This window comes from Perna viridis, chromosome 8, assembly GCF_037379345.1.
Source record: "Perna viridis isolate PV_CMFRI_1.1 ecotype Kerala chromosome 8, ASM3737934v1, whole genome shotgun sequence".
Taxonomy (NCBI): Eukaryota; Metazoa; Mollusca; class Bivalvia; order Mytilida; family Mytilidae; genus Perna; species Perna viridis.
In genome coordinates, this window is record NC_142452.1 from 48,106,136 (window position 1) to 48,131,103 (window position 24,968).

Below are 24,968 nucleotides of genomic sequence, written 5' to 3' on the forward strand. Positions count from 1 at the left end.
CTAAAAATAGAAATATCCTTGTCTCAAAGTGAGAAATAATTGGTGGAGTAAAACCTCACTGAGAAAATATCCAGTACTATTTTCATATGAAAATCACACAAAATTCATGTGCATGAAGTATGTTAATTTGTGACATGAAAATCTGAATAAATACACGCTAAATAACAGAAATATATTTGTCTAAAAAGTGATAAATAATTGATGGAGAAGACATCAATAAGTCAAACATCCATTTATATATAAAAATCACATAAAGTTCATGTCATATTTATGTGAATTCCATGTAAATCTCAATTCACATGATTGTCACATGATCAATTTTTGTCTGTGTATCACTATGTATGAACAAATGAACAATGCCACAAATGTCTACCAATTGGGGCAAAAGAGTATAAAAATACCTTCAAGTTGAACATTTTCATGTTTTTTTTTATAACTGAATGGCAAAATGATAGCTCTGACCAGGCACAACTTAAGGTAGGTCATAGTACTGATTGATTAATTGTGGGCAAAAGAGTATAAAAATACCTTCAAGTTGAACATTTTCATGTTTTTTTTATAACTGAATGGCAAAATGATAGCTCTGACCAGGCACAACTTAAGGTAGGTCATAGTACTGATTGATTAATTGTGGGCCAAAGAGTATAAAAAATACCTTCAAGTTGAACATTTTCATGTTTTTTTTTATAACTGAATGGAAAAATGATAGCTCTGACCAGGCACAACTTAAGGTAGGTCATAGTACTGATTGATTAATTGTGGGCAAAAGAGTATAAAAATACCTTCAAGTTGAACATTTTCATGTTTTTTTTATAACTGAATGGCAAAATGATAGCTCTGACCAGGCACAACTTAAGGTAGGTCATAGTACTGATTGATTAATTGTGGGCAAAAGAGTATAAAAATACCTTCAAGTTGAACATTTTCATGTTTTTTTTATAACTGAATGGCAAAATGATAGCTCTGACCATGCACAACTTAAGGTAGGTCATAGTACTGATTGATTAATTGTGGGCAAAAGAGTATAAAAATACCTTCAAGTTGAACATTTTCATGTTTTTTTTTTATAACTGAATGGCAAAATGATAGCTCTGACCAGGCACAACTTAAGGTAGGTCATAGTACTGATTGATTAATTGTGGGCAAAAGAGTATAAAAATACCTTCAAGTTGAACATTTTCATGTTTTTTTTATAACTGAATGGCAAAATGATAGCTCTGACCATGCACAACTTAAGGTAGGTCATAGTACTGATTGATTAATTGTGGGCAAAAGAGTATAAAAATACCTTCAAGTTGAACATTTTCATGTTTTTTTTTTATAACTGAATGGCAAAATGATAGCTCTGACCAGGCACAACTTAAGGTAGGTCATAGTACTGATTGATTAATTGTGGGCAAAAGAGTATAAAAATACCTTCAAGTTGAACATTTTCATGTTTTTTTTATAACTGAATGGCAAAATGATAGCTTTGACCAGGCACAACTTAAGGTAGGTCATAGTACTGATTGATTGTGGATTTACTGTCTGTTGCTGTCAGTGCTTATGAATAGGAACGTTTGACAAATAGAGCAGACCATGTACTGGACATAACGAGCCAACATCACTTACCAGATCAGCAGCATCGTCAGCTAATGATGAATGGATACCGGCCATGAATGGTGTAGGTGAAGTAAGAACTTCTACAAGATGAGCTGGCAAGATGGGTATATATACATAACTGTAAATAGAAGCAATGAAAATGATTTAAAAAATATGATATGGATCAATTTTAAAAAAAATATGTCCATTAACTTCTAAGTGATTTTTCCTACCTTTCCTAAGTTTCTCTTTCCTAAAAAACACTATCTAACAAATCATCTAGGATCAACTTAAGTTTAGAATCTTGTATGATTTTATACTATCATATTTAAACAAATAAAAATATTTTGACAAAGGTCCTGAAATGGTAAAATGGTGTCAAAGACACTTAAACTAAAACTAAAAAAAATTGCAATTTTAAGGTTATTTGGAAACCTATAGATGTTGAAACAAAGAACTTGTTACATGTTTTATAATGCATTGTCTTAAAAATCAAAATATTTAGTCCAATTCAAAGAAACAGTGTTACTCCCCCTGTATGATAGTCATTAATTTAATACTGCTTAAAAAATACAACCAAAAATCAATCTATCTTTAAATTCATTTTAATACTGTTTTTTTTTTGTTTTTTTTTAGTAATTAAGAGGTGTCACCTTTTAAATGATGAGATGTGTTTCTGTAGTTTTTTTTAATAAATGGTGAGAAAGACATTTATTTAAGATGGTGAGAGAGGTGGTTTTTTTTTATTTGGTCCAAGAGGTGTTCTTTTGAAGATGGTTTGAGAAATGTTTTTCTTTTTAATACGGTGGTAGAGGTATTTTTTAAGATGGTACAAGAGGTGTTTTTAAGATTGAGAAAGAGGTGTTTTTAGATGGTGGAAGAGGCTTTTTTTTTTTTTTTAAAGGGTGAGGGAGAATTTTTTTTAAATGACGTAAGAGGTGTTTTTTTATTTTCTATTTTGTTTTATTGCAATGGCATTGATAATTGGTTTACACCTGAAAGAGATGAAAAGATAAGGGAGGTCTGAGACAAGGCCCCACAGTTTTTGTTCTCTCGAGTTATGTGCATGATGGGCATGATCCAAAGGGTATCCAAATCTGAAGACTGAAAAAAAAAAATGGCCGAAATTAACGGACCAAATTTCCAGAGCCTTGGTCTGAGAACCAAAAAAAGTATTATAAGTTGGCCTTTTTACCTGAATTTGAGAGGATAATGAAGAACAACCACAGCTTGACATGCATCAGTTAATCGTGAGTAACTCTGGGAGAGAAAGACAATCTTATGATCAGTCAGGGCTGCACAGAACAATACCAGTGTGTTGTGTATACCTGTAAAATACAGCATACATAACAACAGAGCACTTTACAATATGTTAGGTAATATGTGTTCCTGTAGAATACAACAATAACCAATTTGACATTTTTGACAAATCTAGTTTTTCCTTAAAAAAAATAGATGTTTTGTTATGAATATTGTATTTTCCATAGCAATGAGGTGATTTCAGTGTTGGTTAATTCATCTTTCTCTTCGGTATCGTTGTTATGTGGACGATAAAAAGAAACATGCTATCTCATCCTTTCAATTCAGTATAGTTTCACAGATTCATCATGCAAAAGTAGACAATAAATGATTCAAACATGTCTTGTAAAAATATATTTAGGTTAGTACCATTAATGATGCCTCATAGCCAATGTTCTAATAAAAAATATCAACAAAACTTGGCTTTTAATTTTTGTTGTTTAAAAAATACTGGAAAATTTCCGCTACATTAGCACACAAATTCTACCATGTATCCAGTGAACAATTATCTCATAATACCAAGTATTCCTAAAAGAAATTAACATTGAGGAGATTAATTAAGGAGGTAGACCTAAGGTAAGGCACACAACTCTTACAAATCATTGGAATGTTTTATTCAGGCTTTTTACATCAATCTCATGTAAGCATCAAAGTAACTTTCATCCTGTTTCAAATGAAAGCTTGAAAGACTTTGGTGAAATTGAACATGATACAAACATATCATTGATTTTAAGAGTTATGTCCCTTACCCTAGGTCTACCTTCTTAAACATTGGATAAAAACATCCTTGTAACTTATGATTAAATAATATGATAATATGAAGTTGGACTGTGTCTATGAGGGTGGAGCTATTTCTGCTCAAATAACATTTCACTTGTTATATTGCTGATGTTTGGACCAATGGGAATCTCCAAGACACTCTTCAAAGCACACAGTGTGTCTGTGTTAATATTTTAAACAATCCTATCCTAACTGCAGACATAACTTCCATCAGAAAGATTTTGAATCATTCATGTTTTGACAGAGATTTGAACTGAGTAAGTCGCAAAAATAGTGCTATGCAGACACAATAATGTAACTGCTTAATGGAATTAGTGCTCATCACCCCTAGAAACCTAGACACTTTACAATGTTAAGGAAGCTTGACAGCGATAATGGTTAAATAAAAGATAAACTTGAAAGAAAATTTTTGAAAGTGAAAATAGTGCCAGTTTCATGTATTATTGGTGGTATTGAGGACAAATTACACTTTTCCTCAGGAAAATTCTAAAAAAATGAATCACACTTCCCACCCCGATATTTTAAATGGAATGCTAGAAGTCTATCCTGGTCGATTTGAGTGGTCCCTTATATCCAAAATAGCAATAGAGCCCGAGCTACAACACAAAATATGAGTATGATGGCCTATGGAATGAAAATTACGAGACTTTTCCCATATGTAGGATATCACTGACACATTCTCCTTACCATACAGGTGATGAATAACCCCCTACATGACTTTTAGACAAAGTCATACTTTATACAATCAATAACCCCCTACATGACTTTTAGACATAGTTATACTTAATACAATGATATGAATCACCTAATTGTTGGAAGAGTACAGCTACACAATTCCTGGACGATGGTATACTACTACTGAGTCGTGGTTGTAGAGCTTGTCTGTCACCAGCTCCTATAGAAAACCTTATCTGGGGTCCACCTGCACAAAACGATGATAATAGTTTTGAAACAAGGCTTCAAATGAGTAAGTCCAAGGTTAAAGTCCTTCAATTGCAATATAACCCTCCCCTCTTTCATTAAGCAAAAGAAGGGGTACAAAAAAACTGAACAAAATTGGTGCATAATATACAACCATAATAGTAATAGTAATACTATCCCCTTTCCCTGCAAATGATTAACTTTTCATGTCACTTTTTAACAACCAGAAAGTGATGTAATTTCGGCCAAGTTTCCCCTACTTCATACTTTCAGAGTTAATGTATGATTTTCAATCACTTTCTTGAATTAAAATATTTCTTCACTCGAAATAGTAAAATTTAGATTTTAACAGACTCTTAAGCTTGGAAGTACAATACTAACCCAACAGAGAGTGGTATTCCTTCACTCTCAATAGTAAAATTTAGATTTTAACATACTCTCTTTAGCATGGAAGTATAGTACTAACAAGATGGAGAGACATATTCCTTCACTCTACACAGTAAAATTTATATTTAGATTAGAACATACCAGTACTGTACTTATCAGGTGGAGGGACATATTCCTTCACTCTCGATAGTAAAAATTGGATTTTAACATACTCCCTTTAGGTTGTAAGTGCAGTACTAACCAGGTGGAGGGACATAAACACTGCCTATGATATTTCCAACCAAAATCTCTAAAGCTGCCTCAAGTCTGTCTACATAGGCTGTATATATTATACCTAAACAGTTCTGTAATAGAAAGAAAAAAATAAAAAACAAATAAGATCTTGAAAGTAAAATGGCTGAGTATAAAATCCTATGTTTGTGTGACTCATTCTTTATTTTTTTGTCCTATTGATGATCCTGGCATTATTTTGTCAATAGATTTTCACTGAAATGCATTAGCCAAAAAAAAAAAAAACCAGTCATTTCTAAGGAATGATCAGCCTTTCATAGTGCTACATATCAATTTGGCCGCTATATTTTCATGCTTATCTGTCTACTGCAAAAACTAACAAAAATTAATATTGGTACTGAATAAAAATTAATGCATTTACATTAGCAATCAAATTCAATAATATTTGATTCAGCATGCCTTGCGATAATGGGTTCAGCACTTTAAACTGACATGATTCTAATATGATATGCTTCAAAGCTCTTTAGACCACAGCCATGGTTAAAAGGTGATAAACACAGGAACATTTTGTGCAACACATAGGCTGAGTCTATTCACAAATATAAAGAAACTAGTCCTATTATAATTTAAATAAAACATGGAAACTCCATTTTATCATTGTTTTACCACAGGCTTGCCATTTATGTCATTATTTGATCTCTTGCTATCGCTTGGGGTAAAACAATGCAACATAAATTGCCAGTCCGCAATAAAACAATGATAAAATGGAGTTACCATGATTTATTTCTTAAGTTTACAAAACAAACAAAAAGAGGGGAAACCGATGAAATTGTATGTAAACATAATAAGAAAAGAGAAATTTTATATTAAAATCTGGATTTTCATTTCAAAACTGAAGAAAATCATGTTTATTTTAAGTGGGCTCTGTTTTAAGTGGGCTCTGTTTTAAGTGGGTTCTTCTCATAGATTGTGGCTTAATATAATAAACTGAATCACAGTATGTAAAAATATAACCTTTGTTATGAGGTCACCTGAGTTTAATGGATAAATTTTTGTTCCGTGGGTGACCTGAATGTGCAGGTTTGTCCGTAATCCATTATCAACTTACCCTAAAGGTTTCAAAATAGTCTAGCCGTGATATGAGAACAAGACATTTTGGTGAAAACATAAGGGACTGAGGTAAAATATTTTCTGACATTTCAGGTTCCCCCTCGTCATCTGGGCGGGGCACAGTTACAGAAACAGACTCGCTGAATGACAGACAAGCACAGTAATGGCGATCTGCGTCCATGTCCGTTAAAACAGCAATGAAGAACTCCGGGGGAAATCTCTGTGGTGATAACTTCCATCCTGATGGCTGGCAGAACTGTAAAATACCACACCATGAGTAAGAAATTCATAAAATAATAAAATTGTCCGCAAGAAGAAAAATGCAATATTTTATAATGTTTAACAAAAATCAAGTGGCTGATAGGTTTCAGTTTTTTTAAGACTATGTCAAAGCTTATTATATCAGGAATCTTTTAAGCAGTTTACTAGAGAAGCGTTTCCAATTTTCAATTTTAATATGAACATCTTAGCTAAATGAACACAGGCAATTTATCACTTAGTTTTGGGTGAACTGATCCTCATATGACATTCACATTCCTTGAATTAAGAGTTTACTAGAGAAGCATTTTCAATTTTATTATGAACATCTTAGCTAAATGAACAAAGGCAATTTGTCTCTTATTTTTCAGTGAACTGAGCCTCATATGACAATCACATCCCTTGAATTAAGAGGCTGTCCATGTAGAAATCAGGCAAATCCTATGATATGGAATGCTCATCATAATTTTTTTCCCACAGACTTTTTGGTCCAACATATCACACAAAATGTATTTATGTCAAATAATGTAAAGATTTTAATAATCGACAATGGACGGCTCAGAAAATGATTGTAAATTTCCTCAACAAATCAATCAAATTTTGAACAAGGTAAAGAGTTATCTTTTTTTCAATAAAGTTCTTTCTATGTAATTCATTACTTTCTAACCATTGTAGTGAATCAAGACCAACTTCTATAAACTTTGAGCAGGAGGCATGGATGAAAATGTTTTGGAAATCATATTGTCACGTGCCGCCCACTGCATGGTTTTCACATGTACACCCTCTTAAATGTGAAAAAAATCAATTCAAATTCAATTCAGATGTTATCTGTCATAAAATCAATCAGGGTCCAATTCATTTCAACTTATTTTTTTCATGTGTACACAGCTGTATAATGAATATGAACTGCTGTTCCAGGAAATTTTACAGCAAAGATTGTGGAAGAAGTCAACAGTCATTATAATTTCCTTGATTAATGATAACAAGTTCCAAAGGTTATTTACAAAAACAAATAATAACCTTTAACCGCATAGTGGTAGCATATCATAAGGTTATTTACATCCAGTGTAAAATTAAATTGTTGGGAAATCCCTAATAACAATATGCTGTCATATACAAAAATTCTATAAAAAACAACCTTGCAGCGAAATGAAAATTCTTGTACTAAATTGGTTTTAGGATAAAATTAAAAATTCCCTTAAAAAATGTTGCAGTTTTACCAACTCATGAAAACTGGTACCCCAAATATTAGAAAACAAACCAGTTCTATTCCCTGTGTGTAAGGACAGTCATCCCAGTCTTTTTCTGGAAACTTCTGGATAATCTTCCCTTGACTTTGGCCACCTCCTGAAATATTTAAAGTTGAGTATCATACCAATATTCAGAGCTCAATTAATATACTGAATACACCAACATCTGAGCCATTAACAGTTACTGGATCTGATCCACCTTTACCTGCCTACAATTTATAATACTTTGGAAGAACTATTGTTTGTGGGGTACTAATTTTCATGGTTTTCGTGGGTAGGCCAAACCATGAAATTTGGTTCACAACAAAAAGGAGATTTCAATTGATGTGTGTACTGAAAACCTCAAAACAACAAATTCATGAATCCACAAACTTGTATTTCTTCCCTAATTCATGAAAATCAGTATGGACATATTTAAGTACTTTTACAGTTATTCACAGATTAATTTTCGGTCACACCAAAAATAGGTGCTACTCTGATCAGTGGAGGTTGTATGCACACAGTATTCAAGCTTGATACATTCTAAATTTGGATCGTGACACAGCATAATATTCTCGAAAAAATGAAAGATGTTCACGAACTTCCAAATTTGGAAGTAGAAAAAAGGTGCCTAAACAATTTTTTTACAAAATTGAAGAAAATACTTATATTTGGTGTCCGTTTTGTTGTTTTATTGTGATAACCCTCAAAATGAATCTCAACCTTCCTATAGAAGGATGAAACTGTGGTGTAATTCCATTAAGAAGTCAATACACTCTGACTGATTATATTTATTGTCTGAAAGCCAGAAAAATGCTTATCTGGCCCTCTTTTAGTGCCGTCATCCTAAACGGTAAACAGGGATAAAATTAGCAGATGTCAAGTAGCCAATGGCTACTAGATTTTGAGCTCTGCTACCAAACTTTTGGGTGAAATTTAGTTGAACATATAGAAAATATAAAAAAAAATATGGTCTAGGATACCAGCTTGTATTTCCTAATTTTTAACCCTAATGGTAAAGTCATAACCCCCCAAAATCAATCACCAGTCTGACACTGGGTATGGCAACTTCCTCTCCAATTTTATAGAGATCTATACCCATATATTCCAGTTATGGCAAGAAAAGGCAAATGCCTTAGAAATCATTAATATAAACATAGGAGATGTGATATGATTGCCAATGAGACGGTCATCCACCAAAAGCCAAACAACGAATAATTAAACATGTTTTTGAGCGCTATGTCCTCCCCTAATCTGAAAGAGTGGTGAGAAAACACCAAAAAAAATGAAACTATTAGTTCACTTGGATCTCCCATACCAAGTGAGATATATAAACAGAATTCAATACAATTTGAGATGTACCCACTTGTCCCAGTACTACAGGTACTCCTCCTTATAGTAAGGTTGGAGACTATCCAAGTACATGTACCAGCACTTAAAATTGGATGAGCAACAAATTTAAAATGTCATATAATCATAATTCACATTGATTAATACAGTACTAGTGGAGAAAAAAGCTGTTTCTGGTAAGAGAAGGCCTCAAAAGGCAGATCAAGTTGTCATTTTTTATCTGATGCAATATTACAGCTTCTAATCCTCAGCATACATATTTTGATAGTTAATACCAGGACAGTGAAATCTGTCTAAACTAAACCATTATTGGACAGTTGATTTTGTTCAGTTTGGACATGTGCTTGGTTTAGACAGGAGTTAAGTTTAGACAGGTGTTCAGTTTAAGTAGGTGTTTAGTTTAGTCCGGTGTTTGGTTTAGACAGGTGTTCAGTTTAGGCAGGTGTTTTGTTTAGACAGGTGTTCAGTTTAGGCAGGTGTTTGGTTTAGACAGGTCTTCAGTTTAGGCAGATGTTTGGTTTTGACAGATGTTCAGTTTAGAGTTTGGTTTTGACAGGTGTTCAGTTTAGACAGTGGTATAGACCTGTGTTCAGTTTAGACATGTGTTCAGTTTAGGCAGGTGTTTGGTTTAGACAGGTGTTCAGTTTAGATATTGTTTGGTTTGGACATGTGTTCAGTTTAAACAGGTGTTCAGTTTAGACAGGTGTTTAATTTAGATAAGTGTTCAGATTAGACAGGTCTTCAGTTTAGACAGGTGTTCAGTTTAAATGTGCTTGGTTTAGACAGGTGTAAAGTTTAAACAGTGTTTGGTTTAGACAGGTGTTTTTGGAATATTCAGGTTCAAAATACATTTAACCTGACACCAAGGTTATACATGTTCTCTGTTTAACACTTAAACTCATATGAATAGACTTGAACAAGTGTCTGTTTTCAGGTTCTGTAGTTTATTCAGGATTAAGTTAATGTGTACCATAATACACCAAGGGTTGACAAGGCTAATGGCCATTGGCCATTTGCTCCTTCTAACAGAAAATAGCCCCTTCACATAAAAGAAATTTAAATGCTTTGCTAACAAATGGCCCTTAAAATTTAGAATATCTTTCCAGAAACATGAAAATGGTCCATTCTCAAAATTTTCTTCCAAACTACTGAATTACACTCAGAGAAATGCTATCATATGAAAAAAGAACACTTTGCTTTAAAAACTCATTCAGTCAACTGGCAAAATATTAACAAAATATTTCAGTAACATTTGCACTAAAATACAAACAATGTACTTGAATACAAAGTTCGTAATTTCCCTTCAAAATTCTTTCCTTCTTACCACCTGCAAGCTCAGTACAAGGATCTCCACTTAAAACAATTTCAAGATGAGAAGAATTGAAGCAACTAGAATAATACTTAAACAGCGTACCTAATTATAGCCAACCACTTAACTATTTAACTGCTGAGAAGGAAACTCATTTAATGCTAAATTAAGTTTGTTATATCTGCCACAAGGCAGCCTTTATTAACTGCACAGTACATGTGTTTTGTCTTTTGCATACAGTTAAACCTGGATAAACCAAACCCTGAATGAGCAAAAAACCTGTCTAAACCAGACACTTGTTCAAACCTCTTCATATATGTTTAGGTGTGTTTAAACCGAACATCTGGAACAGGTCAAAAATGCTGGTCATTGACTGACAAATTTTGCAAATGATCGACGACCATTTTCCAATATCGGACATAAAAAACTTTAAACCATGGTAAACCAAATACATGTATAATCCACACAAACTCTACAGTCTAAAAGGAGTTCAGTTTAGACAAGTTTCATAGTAATACTGTTTTATGCTATGCCTACGATAGACGGAACTCAATGTGTGCCCTCTAACTACACATTTCTACACAGCCAATAATTTCCAAATTAATAATATGAGACAGGTGAAACCTGAAACTCTCCTGAAGAAACATAGTCAAATTTTGTCACTACCTTCAGAATATTTTTAGCCATTCATTCTGGTCTAGAATTCTACATATTTACACGTATAATCCAAACAAACTGTACAGTCCAAAAGGAATTCCGTAAAGACAGTCTTCATTGTAAAGACAGTTTTCAACGTATTATCTAATTGTTTAGACTTTTGTTAGATGTTTCATTGTTTGTGGTTTAAAGGATTAGTAGCTTTGTATGAAATATAAAAAAGGATGTCACAAATTTTTTTATTTAATAATGTCTGACAATAAAGATAATGTTGAACAAATGCATATGGTAGCAGATTTAAATGAGAATGTAAATAATTCCAAATATTTTTTTTATCAGTAGAACAAAAGAATTTTTAATCTCGACACCTGCCAAAACCTAAACTGACATTTTATCTAAAATAAATCATTTATCAGAAAAAGAAGTCAGAATTTGTCAGATCAGGTATATCAAAGAGAAGTTTTAGCATTTATAAAAATAATTTCAAGGTTTTCAACATGTTTTATCTAACTTAGGAATCCATGGTTTATAAAAGCATCTTGAATATCTGCTACCTGTGACCTCTTTGCACTAAATGGCAAGCAACAATATTGACTATTTTGGCAAACATGTTATAGTGTTCTTAGTATCTGGCAACAAAGTTTCTGCAGGAAGAGGGATTATATAATTCAACTTCCACAAAACTAATTCATTCCATAGATGAATCCTGAAACATTTCCAAAAATAAATTTTCAAAGGAAAACAGCACTTATTTTGATCTTTCAATACAGATTTGTTTTGTATATCTACTTGGTCACAGGATATATAAAACTTGATTGTGTTCTTGTTTTTTAAAGTCAGTGGCAGATCCAGAAATATGGAAAGGGGGTCCAAGCTATTTTTGGCTCATTTTTTTCAAAAATGCGCTTGAAATGAACCAAAAAGTTAAAAAAAAAAAAAAAAAAAGGGGGAATTTCCATCCCCTAGAACCAACCAAGTCACTCATCACCTCATCCCATGATGGAAGTTGTACATTTTTCTTATTCAAATACGCCAGCAAAACAAACTTCTCAGTAGCACTTCTTTATATTACCGATACATGTATTACATGTACAGTGGATCGAAATTAGACTAGGCATTCTAAACTAAACTTTAGCCCCTCTTCCTCCTGCAACCCATTACCCAGCTGTTAATTAATACAATTGGAAATCACATTATATGACACAGTAAACCATTTTCATAATCATTACTTGCTGACAACAGTGACTAATTATGTCTAGTAGTTAATGCGTAATTTTTCAATAATTTATATATATTTCCTTGTACATGTACATGTAACACAGAAAATATATACATGAGACAATACTACATGTAATTGCATGATCAAACACAGAGTAATGTGTATCACACATACATGTATTGTGAAAATGTTTTGTAACTACAAGTAAAATATTTGCAACAGAGAAGATTTTCTAAGTTGAAGATGACTTGTCTATGCTTTACACAGTCAATGTTAATATCCTCCAAAAATACATATTCCCCTGCCCAATACTAGTTTGAAGAAATATTTCATAATACCTATTTATTTTCTTTATTAATCTGGTGTTTTTTTTAGTATTTATGAAATTTAAATCTACCATTTTATAGAAAACAGTTGTTCAAGGAAAATGCCTTTATTGGTATTTTACAGTGTAATCTGTCTTCACATAACCTTGAATGAACCAAATACACTATCTAAACAAGATATCTGAAGCCCATCTATGTCATTTTCCATGCATTTCCGGGGCAGATCCAGGACTTTATGAAGGATAGGCATAAATACACTTTGTTCATGCCCATATTTAAGTTGGGCTAATAGTAAAAACCAAAAACAAAATTTAATTAAGAGAATCAGTATTAAAGGAAACCAGATTATGACATGTTAACTGAATCACCAAATTCAATATAATATTTAGCAGATTACAACAGATTTTTTTGTTTTTTTGTTTTTCTTTTTCTTGGAAAAGGGGGGGGCATATACCCATTACACCTTTACCTGGACACGTCCCTGATTTTAACCTGTGTAAACTAAACACCTGCCGAAAGTGAACAAAACAACCTGTCTAAAAATAGTTCAATTTCGACAGGTTCCACCATAGTTTTCTAACGATAATAGTTCCTGGATTCTCTATGTAATAATACCAGTATGTGTAATGCATTACAGCGAAACCAATCATTCAATCTTCCCTGAAAGCTACCACTTTACCACATTATAAATGTATAACGCCTATCTTAACAACAGAATCCATAAACTAATTAAGACATTGTAATTAGTGTATTGTTTATCAGTAGACAGATTCAAGCCGATTTGTTTAGACAGCCAAATGAGATTCCTTTGAATTCATTACAACAGAGCTAAATCTTCATCCCATATGTTGCAGCTCTCTGTATGTTGTGACTGGAATTCAAAATATTCATACACTCACTGATAGGTTTCAGCCCTAGTGCTACAATATTTAGTTATACACTTGCAGGGATCCATTTCTATGTCATTTGTCATTCCTTCTGAATCATTCAAATAAATTCTCACAAATAATGCTATTCTAGCAGCTGTTAAAATACTACTGGTAGAATTTATCATTCTCCTGACTGTTACCTAGATTGTTAGAGATTGATGGGGAGTTTATTTGAACAATTCGTAAGCATTTATAATCTTATAGGATGATTTTCAGTTGATTAAGAACAAGTATCATACTAGTAACTACAGCAAGACCAACAGTTAACTTGAAAAACCTGTAATTTTTTTACAATTCAAGGAACTGAATTTGAATTACAGCAAGTTAAACATTTAACTTCAAAACCTGTAATTTTCTAACAATCCCCAGTGTCTGCATACTTGTATATTCAATTCTTTTGATTTAATTACCATTACCAGAAGAATTGTCTCAGGTAGTTATGTGGACAGTTGACATCATTCCATAGGTATTTGAATCTACTGCTGATATAAAGTTTATATCTCCTTGTGGATGTAATGATACACCTACCTCATGATACAAGGGTGACGATACAATACATTTCGATATGATACACACTACACAGCAGTAACTTGTCCTGTATATTTTCTTCAATTTGGAATAAACAATATTCATTTGATTTAAAAATGATGAATTTTGTTGAAGCCAGGTTTCATTCTTAGTCTTTAACTTTGATCTTATCAAAGATTAATGTATTTTTTCCTCACAAGACATGTCTTACTTTACTATTTGCATAGTAATCTATCAATTGTTTGAAAAGAAAAATTGTATTTTTTACCCGTATCGTATAGCATCGAGGGCTCAGTCAAATGAATCGTATCATATCATGACCAAAAGTACCATGTCACGATTTTATTGTGGACTGTCACATTTAACTATCAAAGGCAGTTCATCAAGTAATGGACATTTGATGAAAGGAGGACCAACTCTATTCCCTAAAGTTAACTGTTTTACCTGCTATAATTACAGAAATACCAGCACTATTAAGTACTGATAGATGATTTTGTTGCTTATTTTCCAAGAGACAGGAATTTACTGTCCCGGTACTATCACAGAGAGGTCCTTCATTTGTTTTGTTTCTTACAATGCAGTGATCCTTCCTTTCTGTCGGCAGTTACGTTCATTACTTGAGAGGACAAGGATTAAGAATTTCTCATTGACTAAACCCAATTAATTTTGTATCTTTATTCCTTCTGTTTAAAATATTTACAAAAACTATAAATATTTTAGTGAATACAAAATAGCCGAGTAGTTCCAATTGTGACACATTCAAAACTGTTTGCCTGAAATTTATAGTAAGTTGTAAGTTTGTACTTAAAATGTAAAATGAATATCATATTATAATGAATTAATTGAAATTCTAATCCATTATCTGCATGTACTGAATTAATTAAAAACTTGCATGTTATTCATATTTACATGTATCTTAGTAATTTTTATAGGTATAAATATTTTAACATAGAACCTACATTTGTACCACACACACCAGGTTGACATTTAGGGTTTTTTTAAGTGCTGCCAGTAACACTGAACTTAAGCTGGACACTTGGTACTTTGGGCTGACATATTCATCCAGATGGGGTTGTTGTCTCAACATATACACCATATCTACTCTTGTTATATTAAACATATTAAAAGAAACAAATCATTTAGGATGGATTAACAGGTAAGCTGCAGGGGTGGAAACAAAAAAAAAGGGGGTCCACAAAATAGGAAGGTTCAAGACTATTACATGCTCATTTTTGCTCAAAATTTGCCCAAAATTAACAACATTTTCGATCACTGAACTGGAAATTCCGTACTATCTCTGTCAAAAGAAAGAAAGACTTAAAAGCCTAATAATATCTGAAAATCAACTTTTCTTTGAAAACCTATCTTTATCTTTCTTAAAAAAACATTTTTTCTTATCTGACCTAGTAAAAATTTTAAAACTCAGAAAAAAAAATTACATAACACTAATACATGTATCTATAAAGATTGCAGACAAACTGAACATGGTTACAATGCAATGTCGGTCCATGCAAAGAGGAATTCTGAGGTCAGGAAATTTGGAAATTTGCATAATTGTGAGCAAATGATCATGGACTGGTACCACTCTTCCTTTAAATTTTTGGATAAGAACTTCCCCATCCCACCCTATTCATAAATTTCTGGATCCACCCCTGCTATATACATGTAGAAATATGACTTGTCCTGTGTTAAAGAATGATTTCAATTCTTTCCCTATTTACCAATATTCAAGGAATAAGCTTTGCACAGATTGACCTATCATTTTGTCCCATTTTAGTATTTTTGACTGTTCAAAGCTTTTTTTTTTATAAAACTTCATGTAACAACATCTATAATCCCTGGCTCCCATGTGACGGATGCAGGCCATGCATGTAACAACATTTATCCCAGGCTCCCATATGGCGGGGCAGGCCATGCATGTAACATGTATCATCCCAGGCTTCCATATGGCGGGGCATGCCATGCATGTACCATCTATCATCCCAGGCTTCCATACGGCAGGCAGGCCATGCATGTAACATTTATCATCCCAGGCTTCTATATGGCAGGGGCAGGCCATGCATGTAACATCTATCATCCCAGGCTTCCATATGGCAGGGGCAGGCCAAATATAGAGAGTAACCCAATCATTGAATACATTGTGTATGTAATTCAATAACATGCAGATGAATAAATATAGATGCAAGTCTTACAAACAAACTGAGAATCTCAAATTCTCTTAACTACTTGAACATGTATTAAAATGCCTTGTTCAATTCAATGAAAGCAAGAAAGCAACATTTCAATCAGCCAATGCATTTTTTTTCATCCAGTCCCATTCTAAATTTTATTTTACAGAAATTATAACTTCAAGACATCCTTTCCCTTGTACTTTTTCAGAAAACATCTTGATAAACCAATGATTTTCCAACTGTTCAGGGGGGAGGGTCATGGAATAAAGCATGAAAATTGTGGCTGGGATATACAGGATTTTTATTCAGTTTTTAAAAATAATTTAAAATTTGATGTAGTAGAGAGGAGAGAGGTTCTGTACCTCATAAAAATGTCCATTCTAATGTAAAAATCTTAATAAGACAATGTTTCAAGTCACAATTGGGAATTTCAGTGAAGAAATTTGGGGCATCTTTCTCCTTGGGAACGGATCCCAAATTCTGACCCCAAAATCACTGTATATTAGTGAAAATGAAATCTCAAAGGACTGACAGACATGTCTGGTAAAAATGACTTTGACCTGTAAAGAATATCAGGTTTTTTTTTCAGTTGCCCAAAAAAAAGAAAATTTCAAAAAATAAGATTCAGTCCAGTAATCTCTAAACCAATTTTGCATACACTGGTATATTATCAATGTATTCACAACTACAATCAAACCTGACATTTAAGTGGACAGTATTTGACCTACATGTACATAACTGATTCATAGTCAGCAGTTGCTACATGTATGTCAGAAACCAATTGTAAGTTGATTTGCAGATGCAGTGATTTTGTTTGTCTTTTTCATAACAGTCCCTCCACCCCACCCCCTCCTCCCATCCCCTCTTGGATTTGAGGACATTGGTTAACTAGGAACAGCTGGATATTTTGGTAATTTAGCATGATTTTTAAATAATTTTGCTTAGGAAACATGGAAGAAACAGCCTATACTTGGTGGTAAATCTAGGGAAACATGGGGAAACAGTTTATACTCAGAGGTAAATCTAGGGGAACATGGGGAAACAGCCTATAGTCAGAGGTAAATCTAGGGGAAATATTGACACGCAATCAACTGAAATATATTAACATACATGTCACAAAAAAATAATTTGTAACAAAAATAAAAACATTAATATACTATTACAGATCACTGAGTAGAATAAGTTCAAATAAAGATTCAAAAATTGATTTATCAATTTTACGAATTTTCTGTGATGATTGTATTTGTAAATATGGAAAAAATAGAATCTCTTTACTCTATTTCCATCCTATTTGGGGGTCTAGATGGTACATGTAACCTTGCAACTAAATGCATATGGCCTAAGCTAAACCTATTAAATAATTGTCGTGCAATGCTGCGGGAGCTAAATTACATTGCAGATTTTTCAGGTTACAATTATGGAAGGCATTCTATTATTTGCCTTTTGGACTGTCAGAATTCTCACATTTTCTTTTTCATTCTTCAGTAATCTTTAATTAGCATTTAATGTTTGTGAGGTCATTTTTCCTGATGACTTGAAACAATAAACAACAAAAATCCTACTTTCACTTTGGAATAACCATGTACAATGTATGGCATGCATGGTATTGATATTGACAATTCACACTGAAGGACATATGGGTTCACTAGATCATCAAGTAGTTTTTTCTATACTAATTAAATTAACATATAACAAACTTGGGCAAAAATAATCATGTTTTTATTACACTCTCCTGTATCACAATGTTCACTATAGAATGAATAAATTACTTATAAGAAACATGTAGAATACCCAAAATGAAAAATGTTCATAATTTCAATCCAAATCACTGTAGCAGAGAAAAAAATATCATTGACTTTGCTAAGTCAAAAAAGTGCCCAGCTCCGTGTCATGGCCTGTGCTCGTAGGCCTTCAATTTATATATGTACATGTACATGTAGGTAAAATCCAGCTTTGGGAACTTTTTGCACTGATTTAATGGATTCTTACGGGGAAGATAGGTTTTATTCAGAGAGAAACCAGTGTTCATTCAACATTTCAGGCCCATTTTATGGGGCAGTACTACATGTACTTATATGGGTACTCTGCTATTAATTACATGTACATGTATATAAATTCATCTTTATGCAAAATCACACAATGATTGACTTGTGCATGGCTTTTAAATAAACATAGGCTGGAAACCCAATACCTGTCAAGTCTCATGCTTTCAAAACAAAATCATGCACTTTGCTGTCACACTTATTCCATTTTTCAAATTTTTTCCTCCACAAAATAAAATATTGATGTTTTCTCCATTTCAAAATGGAAACAGAAGTACTTCCTGCTTGTTTCAAATATTATTTTACATCTATTTACTATTTTATATTATTTTACATCTGGTACATGTATACTATTTTATATTATTTTACATCTGGTACATGTATACTATTTTATATTATTTTACAACTGGTACATGTACATGTATATTACTTTATAACAAAACTAGCTTCAATGAGTATCATGAAGCAGGACATAATTATTCTAGTTGAAACTGGACAGGGTAGCCTTGGAGCAGGACATAATTATTCTAATTGAAACTGGACATGGTGGTCTTCAGCTGACATTTTTCATCCCATTGGGATTTTTGTTTCTTTGACTATTCACCATATCCTTTAGAGCCTAAGAACTTTTTTAACTGATTTTTAGGTGTGTTTTATTTTGTAATATTTTTTTCACAGCGGCCAGATTTTAAAGGGGCTGGTTGCAATCAAGCAAAAGTATTTTAACCCCATTGCCTTATTTGCATCTATCCCAAGTCAGGAATTTCTGGCCTCTGTATGTCTTGTTTTGTTTTCACTATTAGTTTATTTTTATATTACTTCCATACTTGAGTAAATAGGGACCAGACCTGGGGTCAATTACATGCAAAAGTAATTAATTACAACCCAATTACTTGACAAATTCTTCAATTAAATTATAATTACACAAAATTTGTGAAGTAATTACTGTGAAATTATTATTGTTCATGGGGTACCAATTTTTGTGTATTCAGTGGGTTTGGTGAACCACAAAATTAGATTCCTAACGAAAAAGAAATTTTCCATTCGTTTGTATGAAAGAGTTGTCATATCAATGAATTCAAGAATCCACGAACTGATCATGTTCCCCTAAACCGTGAAAAATGGTACCCACGAATAAAAGTACTTTCACAGTAATTAAATTACAATTTCTTCGGTATTGTAATTAATTACTTTTCAATTACTTTTGTGACATATTACAACAGTAAAAAATGAAATACAACAATTATACAGAAATACAGAATACAGAATTTGTTAAACATTATAGTTTTTGTAAGGAGTGACCAGTCCCTGTAATACTAAGTCCCTGATGTACATGTAATATGAGTTAGGCACAGCCTACAACCGAGCATCACAAACATACTTTATTCTCATTTTTGTAAAAATCATTGAAAAAAAAGATAACAGCTGAAAGGGGCGATGTAGGATAGGAAAGCAGTTGTCCATTTTTTTAAAATAATACAGCGTACCGGATCTAGATACTGAAAATATTTCTTTTGTTTTTTCTTCATTTTTTAATTGAATAACTTAACATTTAACCAATTTAAAGGCTACTTTCACTTTGAAATTACTCCCCTGACCCATTTCTGCAGGTCTATCTGTTTACCAATCTGGTTTGACTGAACGTCTATCATTAGCCTTGCTTGCAATGCTCAGTACTATTCCATCAGGGGGCGAATCCAGGATTTTATGAAGAGGAGACGTAATTATGATAATCGGTATAAAAGGAATCTAGACTATGACATGTTTAAATACCATTTGTGCGACTCGTAAGAGTAGTCAAGGATGTTAAAAACTCCCTAAGTAGACATGCTTAATGAATGACTGATAAATTGCCATATTCAATACAATATTTAGCAGATTACCAAAGTTTTTTGTTGTTGTTTTATTTAAAGAGGGAGGGTGTACACCCATTACGCCCTCACCTGGACCTACACCAGTCCATACAACATGCTCAGAATTATCCCATACAACACGTGCTTTCGTTAATAACAGTTCTTTCAAGTTGAACCACAGATTGATTTTACTAATATCTTAGTTCCTGGCCAGTATTTAGTTTCAGGTGACATACATATACATAATATACTAAGTGAACCAGAAGTGAAAGTAGGTTTGTACTCAAGTAAAATCCCAGGCATGATTCTTACTCCGAATACTCGCATGAAAGAAAGAGTAGCAGAATATCAACTATAAATTAAACTCTTCCCTGGCATCATTAATGAATTTAGCTTCTTAATTTGAGCCATAATTCAACAGACTGGGAGAATAATTATTAGAAGATCATCGATCTACTCATTCTACTATAAGTTCAGAGTTCATAGATTTGGGAGATGTCATGTCAATATCACTTTTAAAATGTTCTTCTTTTCGAAGAGTGAATGTCCTACTATATGTGGTCATACTTACTATTTTTTTCATGGTCGTATCCTACTATGATAAAGTAGTCGGCCAACCGAGACATTGCATAAAATACCACAAACTTTTACGATTCTGAAACATTCTCATCAACTAGCCGCCATCTTGTGTACATATTTGAAATCAACTTCCGGAGAAACAACAAATGATCAAAGAGAGATAATTCTAATTCTTCTTCTCCTTGAGTACAAACCTGGTGTATCCTCGTACTGGTTGGTGACTATATACAAATGTTATCAGTGCTGGAAGGACCCAAGGTGCAAGTTAAAATCCATATTTACAGTGCAGCTAAAAACGATGATGTGTTGTTATCTCAGACTGGTGGATTGCAACTCACTCTTGAACGATTCCAGCGAGTTGCACAAGAATCTCTGGTAGTGGCCTCTAAACATTCACTGCAGCTACTTTGTACTGTAAATGCGGCTAAGCAAGAAAAAAAAAAGAAAATAAAAACAAAACAAACAAAACAAAAACATACAGGGTGAGAAATTTTTTCTATAATAATGAACAAATAGCTGTAGTAGGATATTTTCAATATACTGACAATTTTATGGCAGTGGCTATTTTGCTGGATCCGGCAAATAGCGTCTGAGGCTATTTTGCCGGACCTCATTAATATATTGATTAATGACGATATGCTGTTATTGTATTGTTTAAAATTGTATTTACAACCTTCTTACTGACTATATAGGAGAGTTCGCCAATATCATTAGTGATTTCATATTCACTAATTTGCATATCATTAAGTGTCAAATTTGTTGGCTAATAAACAACGAAATCAACAATTAACAATTTCATAATTAGAATCCCAATTTTCAAAACTTAATTGCTTTGTTATTTTATATCAAATTTTGGTTCTGCAAAATGTTTCATTTAGATAAAATAATTCATATTTTGTATGTGAATATTTTACTCCTTTCCTTAAAAAAATTAATTTGAAATGATATTTATATGTAAACCTCTATTTTCATTAAAAATTATCTTTGAATTTTTATGCTCACGTAGTCTAATTACTGAATAATTATTTTAAAAATCCGTGGATGAAAAGAGTATCATTGGCAGTGTAAAGAATTTTTCAATTATTTAAAAAAACAAAAAAGTTATGATGATTTAAAGTTGATGCCCCATGCCACTCAATGGATTTTTTGCCAACCAAATCCAAATCACAGGTAAGTGATGACATCACCAAGAACTCTCCTATAAATATAAGGTATATTGAGTACATTTCAATTTCTTTATATGATTTCAAAAGAAGTATAACATTTTTAAGCAGAAATCAGATCATCCTATATAAATAATATAAATATGGATATTAAACTTGCGACGAAAATATGCAAATAATCTAGAAAAGAGCACAAAATGCAGTCCATGCTTGGAATGGCAGCATTTTTCTTGTACACCTATATGTATTAAGCAAATGCCCAAAGCGCAATATATATACTGGTTCTGTATCAATTGCAGTTCTTTTAAGCCATGTACAATGTTAACTTCTAACATTTTTAACTGCAGTTCTATTTTGAAATAAAGATATCTGTATCGAATTTAAACATTTGGAACTCTTATTGTATTCTAATTTTTGTGTAAAACTTTATCAATTTTTTTATTCCTAACTTTGACAGCCCCGTGGTGGAATGGTACGTCTAAAAACCGCTCAGTACATCCTGAGTGCACTCGGGACATGAAAACGCACTCCAATATACACTGAGGACTGCGTATTTAAATTACTGTATAGTATTTACGTTAGATATAAATTTTGGTCATATTTGAAGATGTAGTTTTTAAGTTATTTTCGTTTTTCATCGGCAATGTGGGCACGTGTCACTTATTACACAATTAACCGACCGTGAATGATTAGGTGTCGAATGTTGAATGTTTCCTCTCAGTGTTCATTGAAGTGTGACTGATTGTATAAGAGCAGGTTATTTACGGCTTGTTGCAATGATAATAACTGTGTAAAAATAAGTTTGATAGCTCCTTTTTATGCATATCATTCAGCAAAATAAATAAATTATTTTCTCATCCTTGTACAATACTCACTTTTTACGTTCAAATCATGAAAACAAATACTCATATTTTAATATTTTATTAATTATCTACATAATGTAACACAGAGGCAATATTTAACCAAAAGATGATCAAATTGTGTAAATTAGACATATTTCATTACAACATACTTAAGACAGACGGTGGAATACGGTATCCCTGGTATGTTACACGCTTGGTGTTGTCGGGCCATAAAAAGGTAAACTGACCATAGGAAGCTAAGTTGTCTGACCCTACCCGTTTCTCCTTATTTCTAGTGCCAATCAAAATTTGTCGATCACATTACCCTTGTGATCTATCCCTTTTTCAATTCATCATCATTTCATGTTCATTTTATCACCCATTTTTTGTTCATCAACTGGATATAGCTGAAATATTGCTGCTCGGGCGTTAAACCACAACAATCAATCATTCAATATTTATTTCAACTTTTATATTTTTATGTAAAGAAATCTGTGTCAATTTTTAAATATTAGAATTTCTATTTTACTTTGATTTATGCGTAAAATTTTAGAATTTCTTTTGCAAAATTTCAACGTATTTAACCATTTTTTTTATGACAGAAAATCTTTAAATTTCCTATGATTCGAATTCATATTATACTTTAATTTATGTGTAAATGTTTTAATAATTTTCATTCAAAATTTTATGAATTTTTATAAAACATCTCCAGTTTTATAACCACTTCTATGTTTTTTAAAGTTTTGTATGTATGAAGTCTTGTTAAATATTGACGGCAAAATAGCCAAATAACATTACATAAGCTATTTTGTCGGATCCGGTAAAATAGCGTAATGATACTGATGAAATGAGCTATTTTTTCGCATCCGCCAAAATAGCCACGGCCTTTCTTTTTTTTTTCAGAAAAAGAAATAAAGCTAGACTTGTACAACAAGCTAGGAAAGCATTGTCTGTTCTTGTAAAGCACGCACTTAGTTTGCAAATATATATATTTTGTTGCAATTATTAAATGCAATTGTTGCACCTCTAGAAATTTGCAAGTATACGTTGAAAGTGAAAACACGTACTCCGAACTATATTGTATAAGATGAACTTGGCAGAGCGTATCAAAGCAAAAATGATTATTTTAATTTTGGCAACGAATTATAAACAAGTATTAGCTTTTCAAAGAAGCTTCTCGTCTCTTAGCCTTAAAATAGAATACTTGAATGTCCTTAAATGTTATCTTTTTCTTATTTAAAAATTATAAAAGATATAAATTTTTTAATATATACGGTAAATAATTTTCGGTAAAACTTTTAAGGGCTGTAATGTTTCAAAACATTTTGGATTTTGATGTAATTTTGCAGGTGGGTAGACTTTTCAATGCTCTACATTATGGCTCCTTATATTGATTATCTATCTTGTTTAGTTTAAGAGCTGCAGCTCTATCAAACTTTATGAATTTTGATGAAATTTGGCAGGAAGGTACAGCTTTGAGTGTTCTACATTAATGCTTCTTACATTGATTATCTATCTTGATGCTGACAGACTCCAAAAGATATATTCCCACAACTGGTACGAGAACACAATTCCCCTTGATTAATATAGTTCCAACTTTGGTAGTAGGTACCTTCCACATTTTTTCATATTTTTACTGGAAACTTATTTGCTGAAGTTTTGCCTCTGATTGGTAGAACATAGGTTAAAATTACATGGGATTTGTTTTCATTAATCAATTCTGACTAAAAGTTGTGATTTGGTTCAGTGGAAGAAGGTTAAAATTTAGGACTTTTAACTCAGTTCATTTGCCATGTTTACCCCATCTCCAAATTATATATATTAATTTCAGAAAATGATGATAAAATTTTCTACAATTTATATATAAAATCCTGTTTGTACATATCTTTAGGCCAGAGAAGTTTTATTCAGTTTGCGCCGGTGGAATGTTTTTAATCTGCTCAAATGTGTATATTGAAATGCACTTGAAAATTAATTGCGGTCTCGTGCCAACTCATTACATCATCCTAGGGTACATAGTTTCTTAGAAATTGACTTTGACATAAAACGTAACCAAAGTCAATCATGCATGATCAAACTTTCTTCTATGTTTTCGAGAAAATATTCACGCGCGAAAAGCCTGCGAAAATAAAACGGGAATACACGATAGATAATGTAGTGAATATTAAATAACATTGATAGTATCAAAACTTTCTTGAAATTAT

General features: G+C 32.4%; 1 protein-coding gene across 8 annotated transcripts in view; it reads right to left on the bottom strand.

Annotated features, from left to right (window-relative positions):
- The window catches only part of LOC148610793 (myotubularin-related protein 13-like), a 76,560-nt gene extending 55,670 nt beyond the window's left edge, over nt 1-20,890 (bottom strand). For all 8 annotated transcript variants that reach the window (XM_088596164.1, XM_088596162.1, XM_088596160.1 and 5 more), the window contains exons 1-7: nt 20,752-20,890; nt 7,829-7,914; nt 6,308-6,565; nt 5,210-5,312; nt 4,466-4,582; nt 2,777-2,909; nt 1,612-1,720 (exon numbers count right to left, since the gene is read on the bottom strand). In XM_088596164.1, the coding sequence (XP_088452290.1) occupies nt 1,612-1,720; nt 2,777-2,909; nt 4,466-4,582; nt 5,210-5,312; nt 6,308-6,565; nt 7,829-7,914; nt 20,752-20,806 (861 nt within the window). In that variant the 5' untranslated portion in view covers nt 20,807-20,890. The remainder of the gene's footprint in view (nt 1-1,611; nt 1,721-2,776; nt 2,910-4,465; nt 4,583-5,209; nt 5,313-6,307; nt 6,566-7,828; nt 7,915-20,751) is intronic.
- Between the last annotated feature and the right edge of the window lie 4,078 nt (nt 20,891-24,968).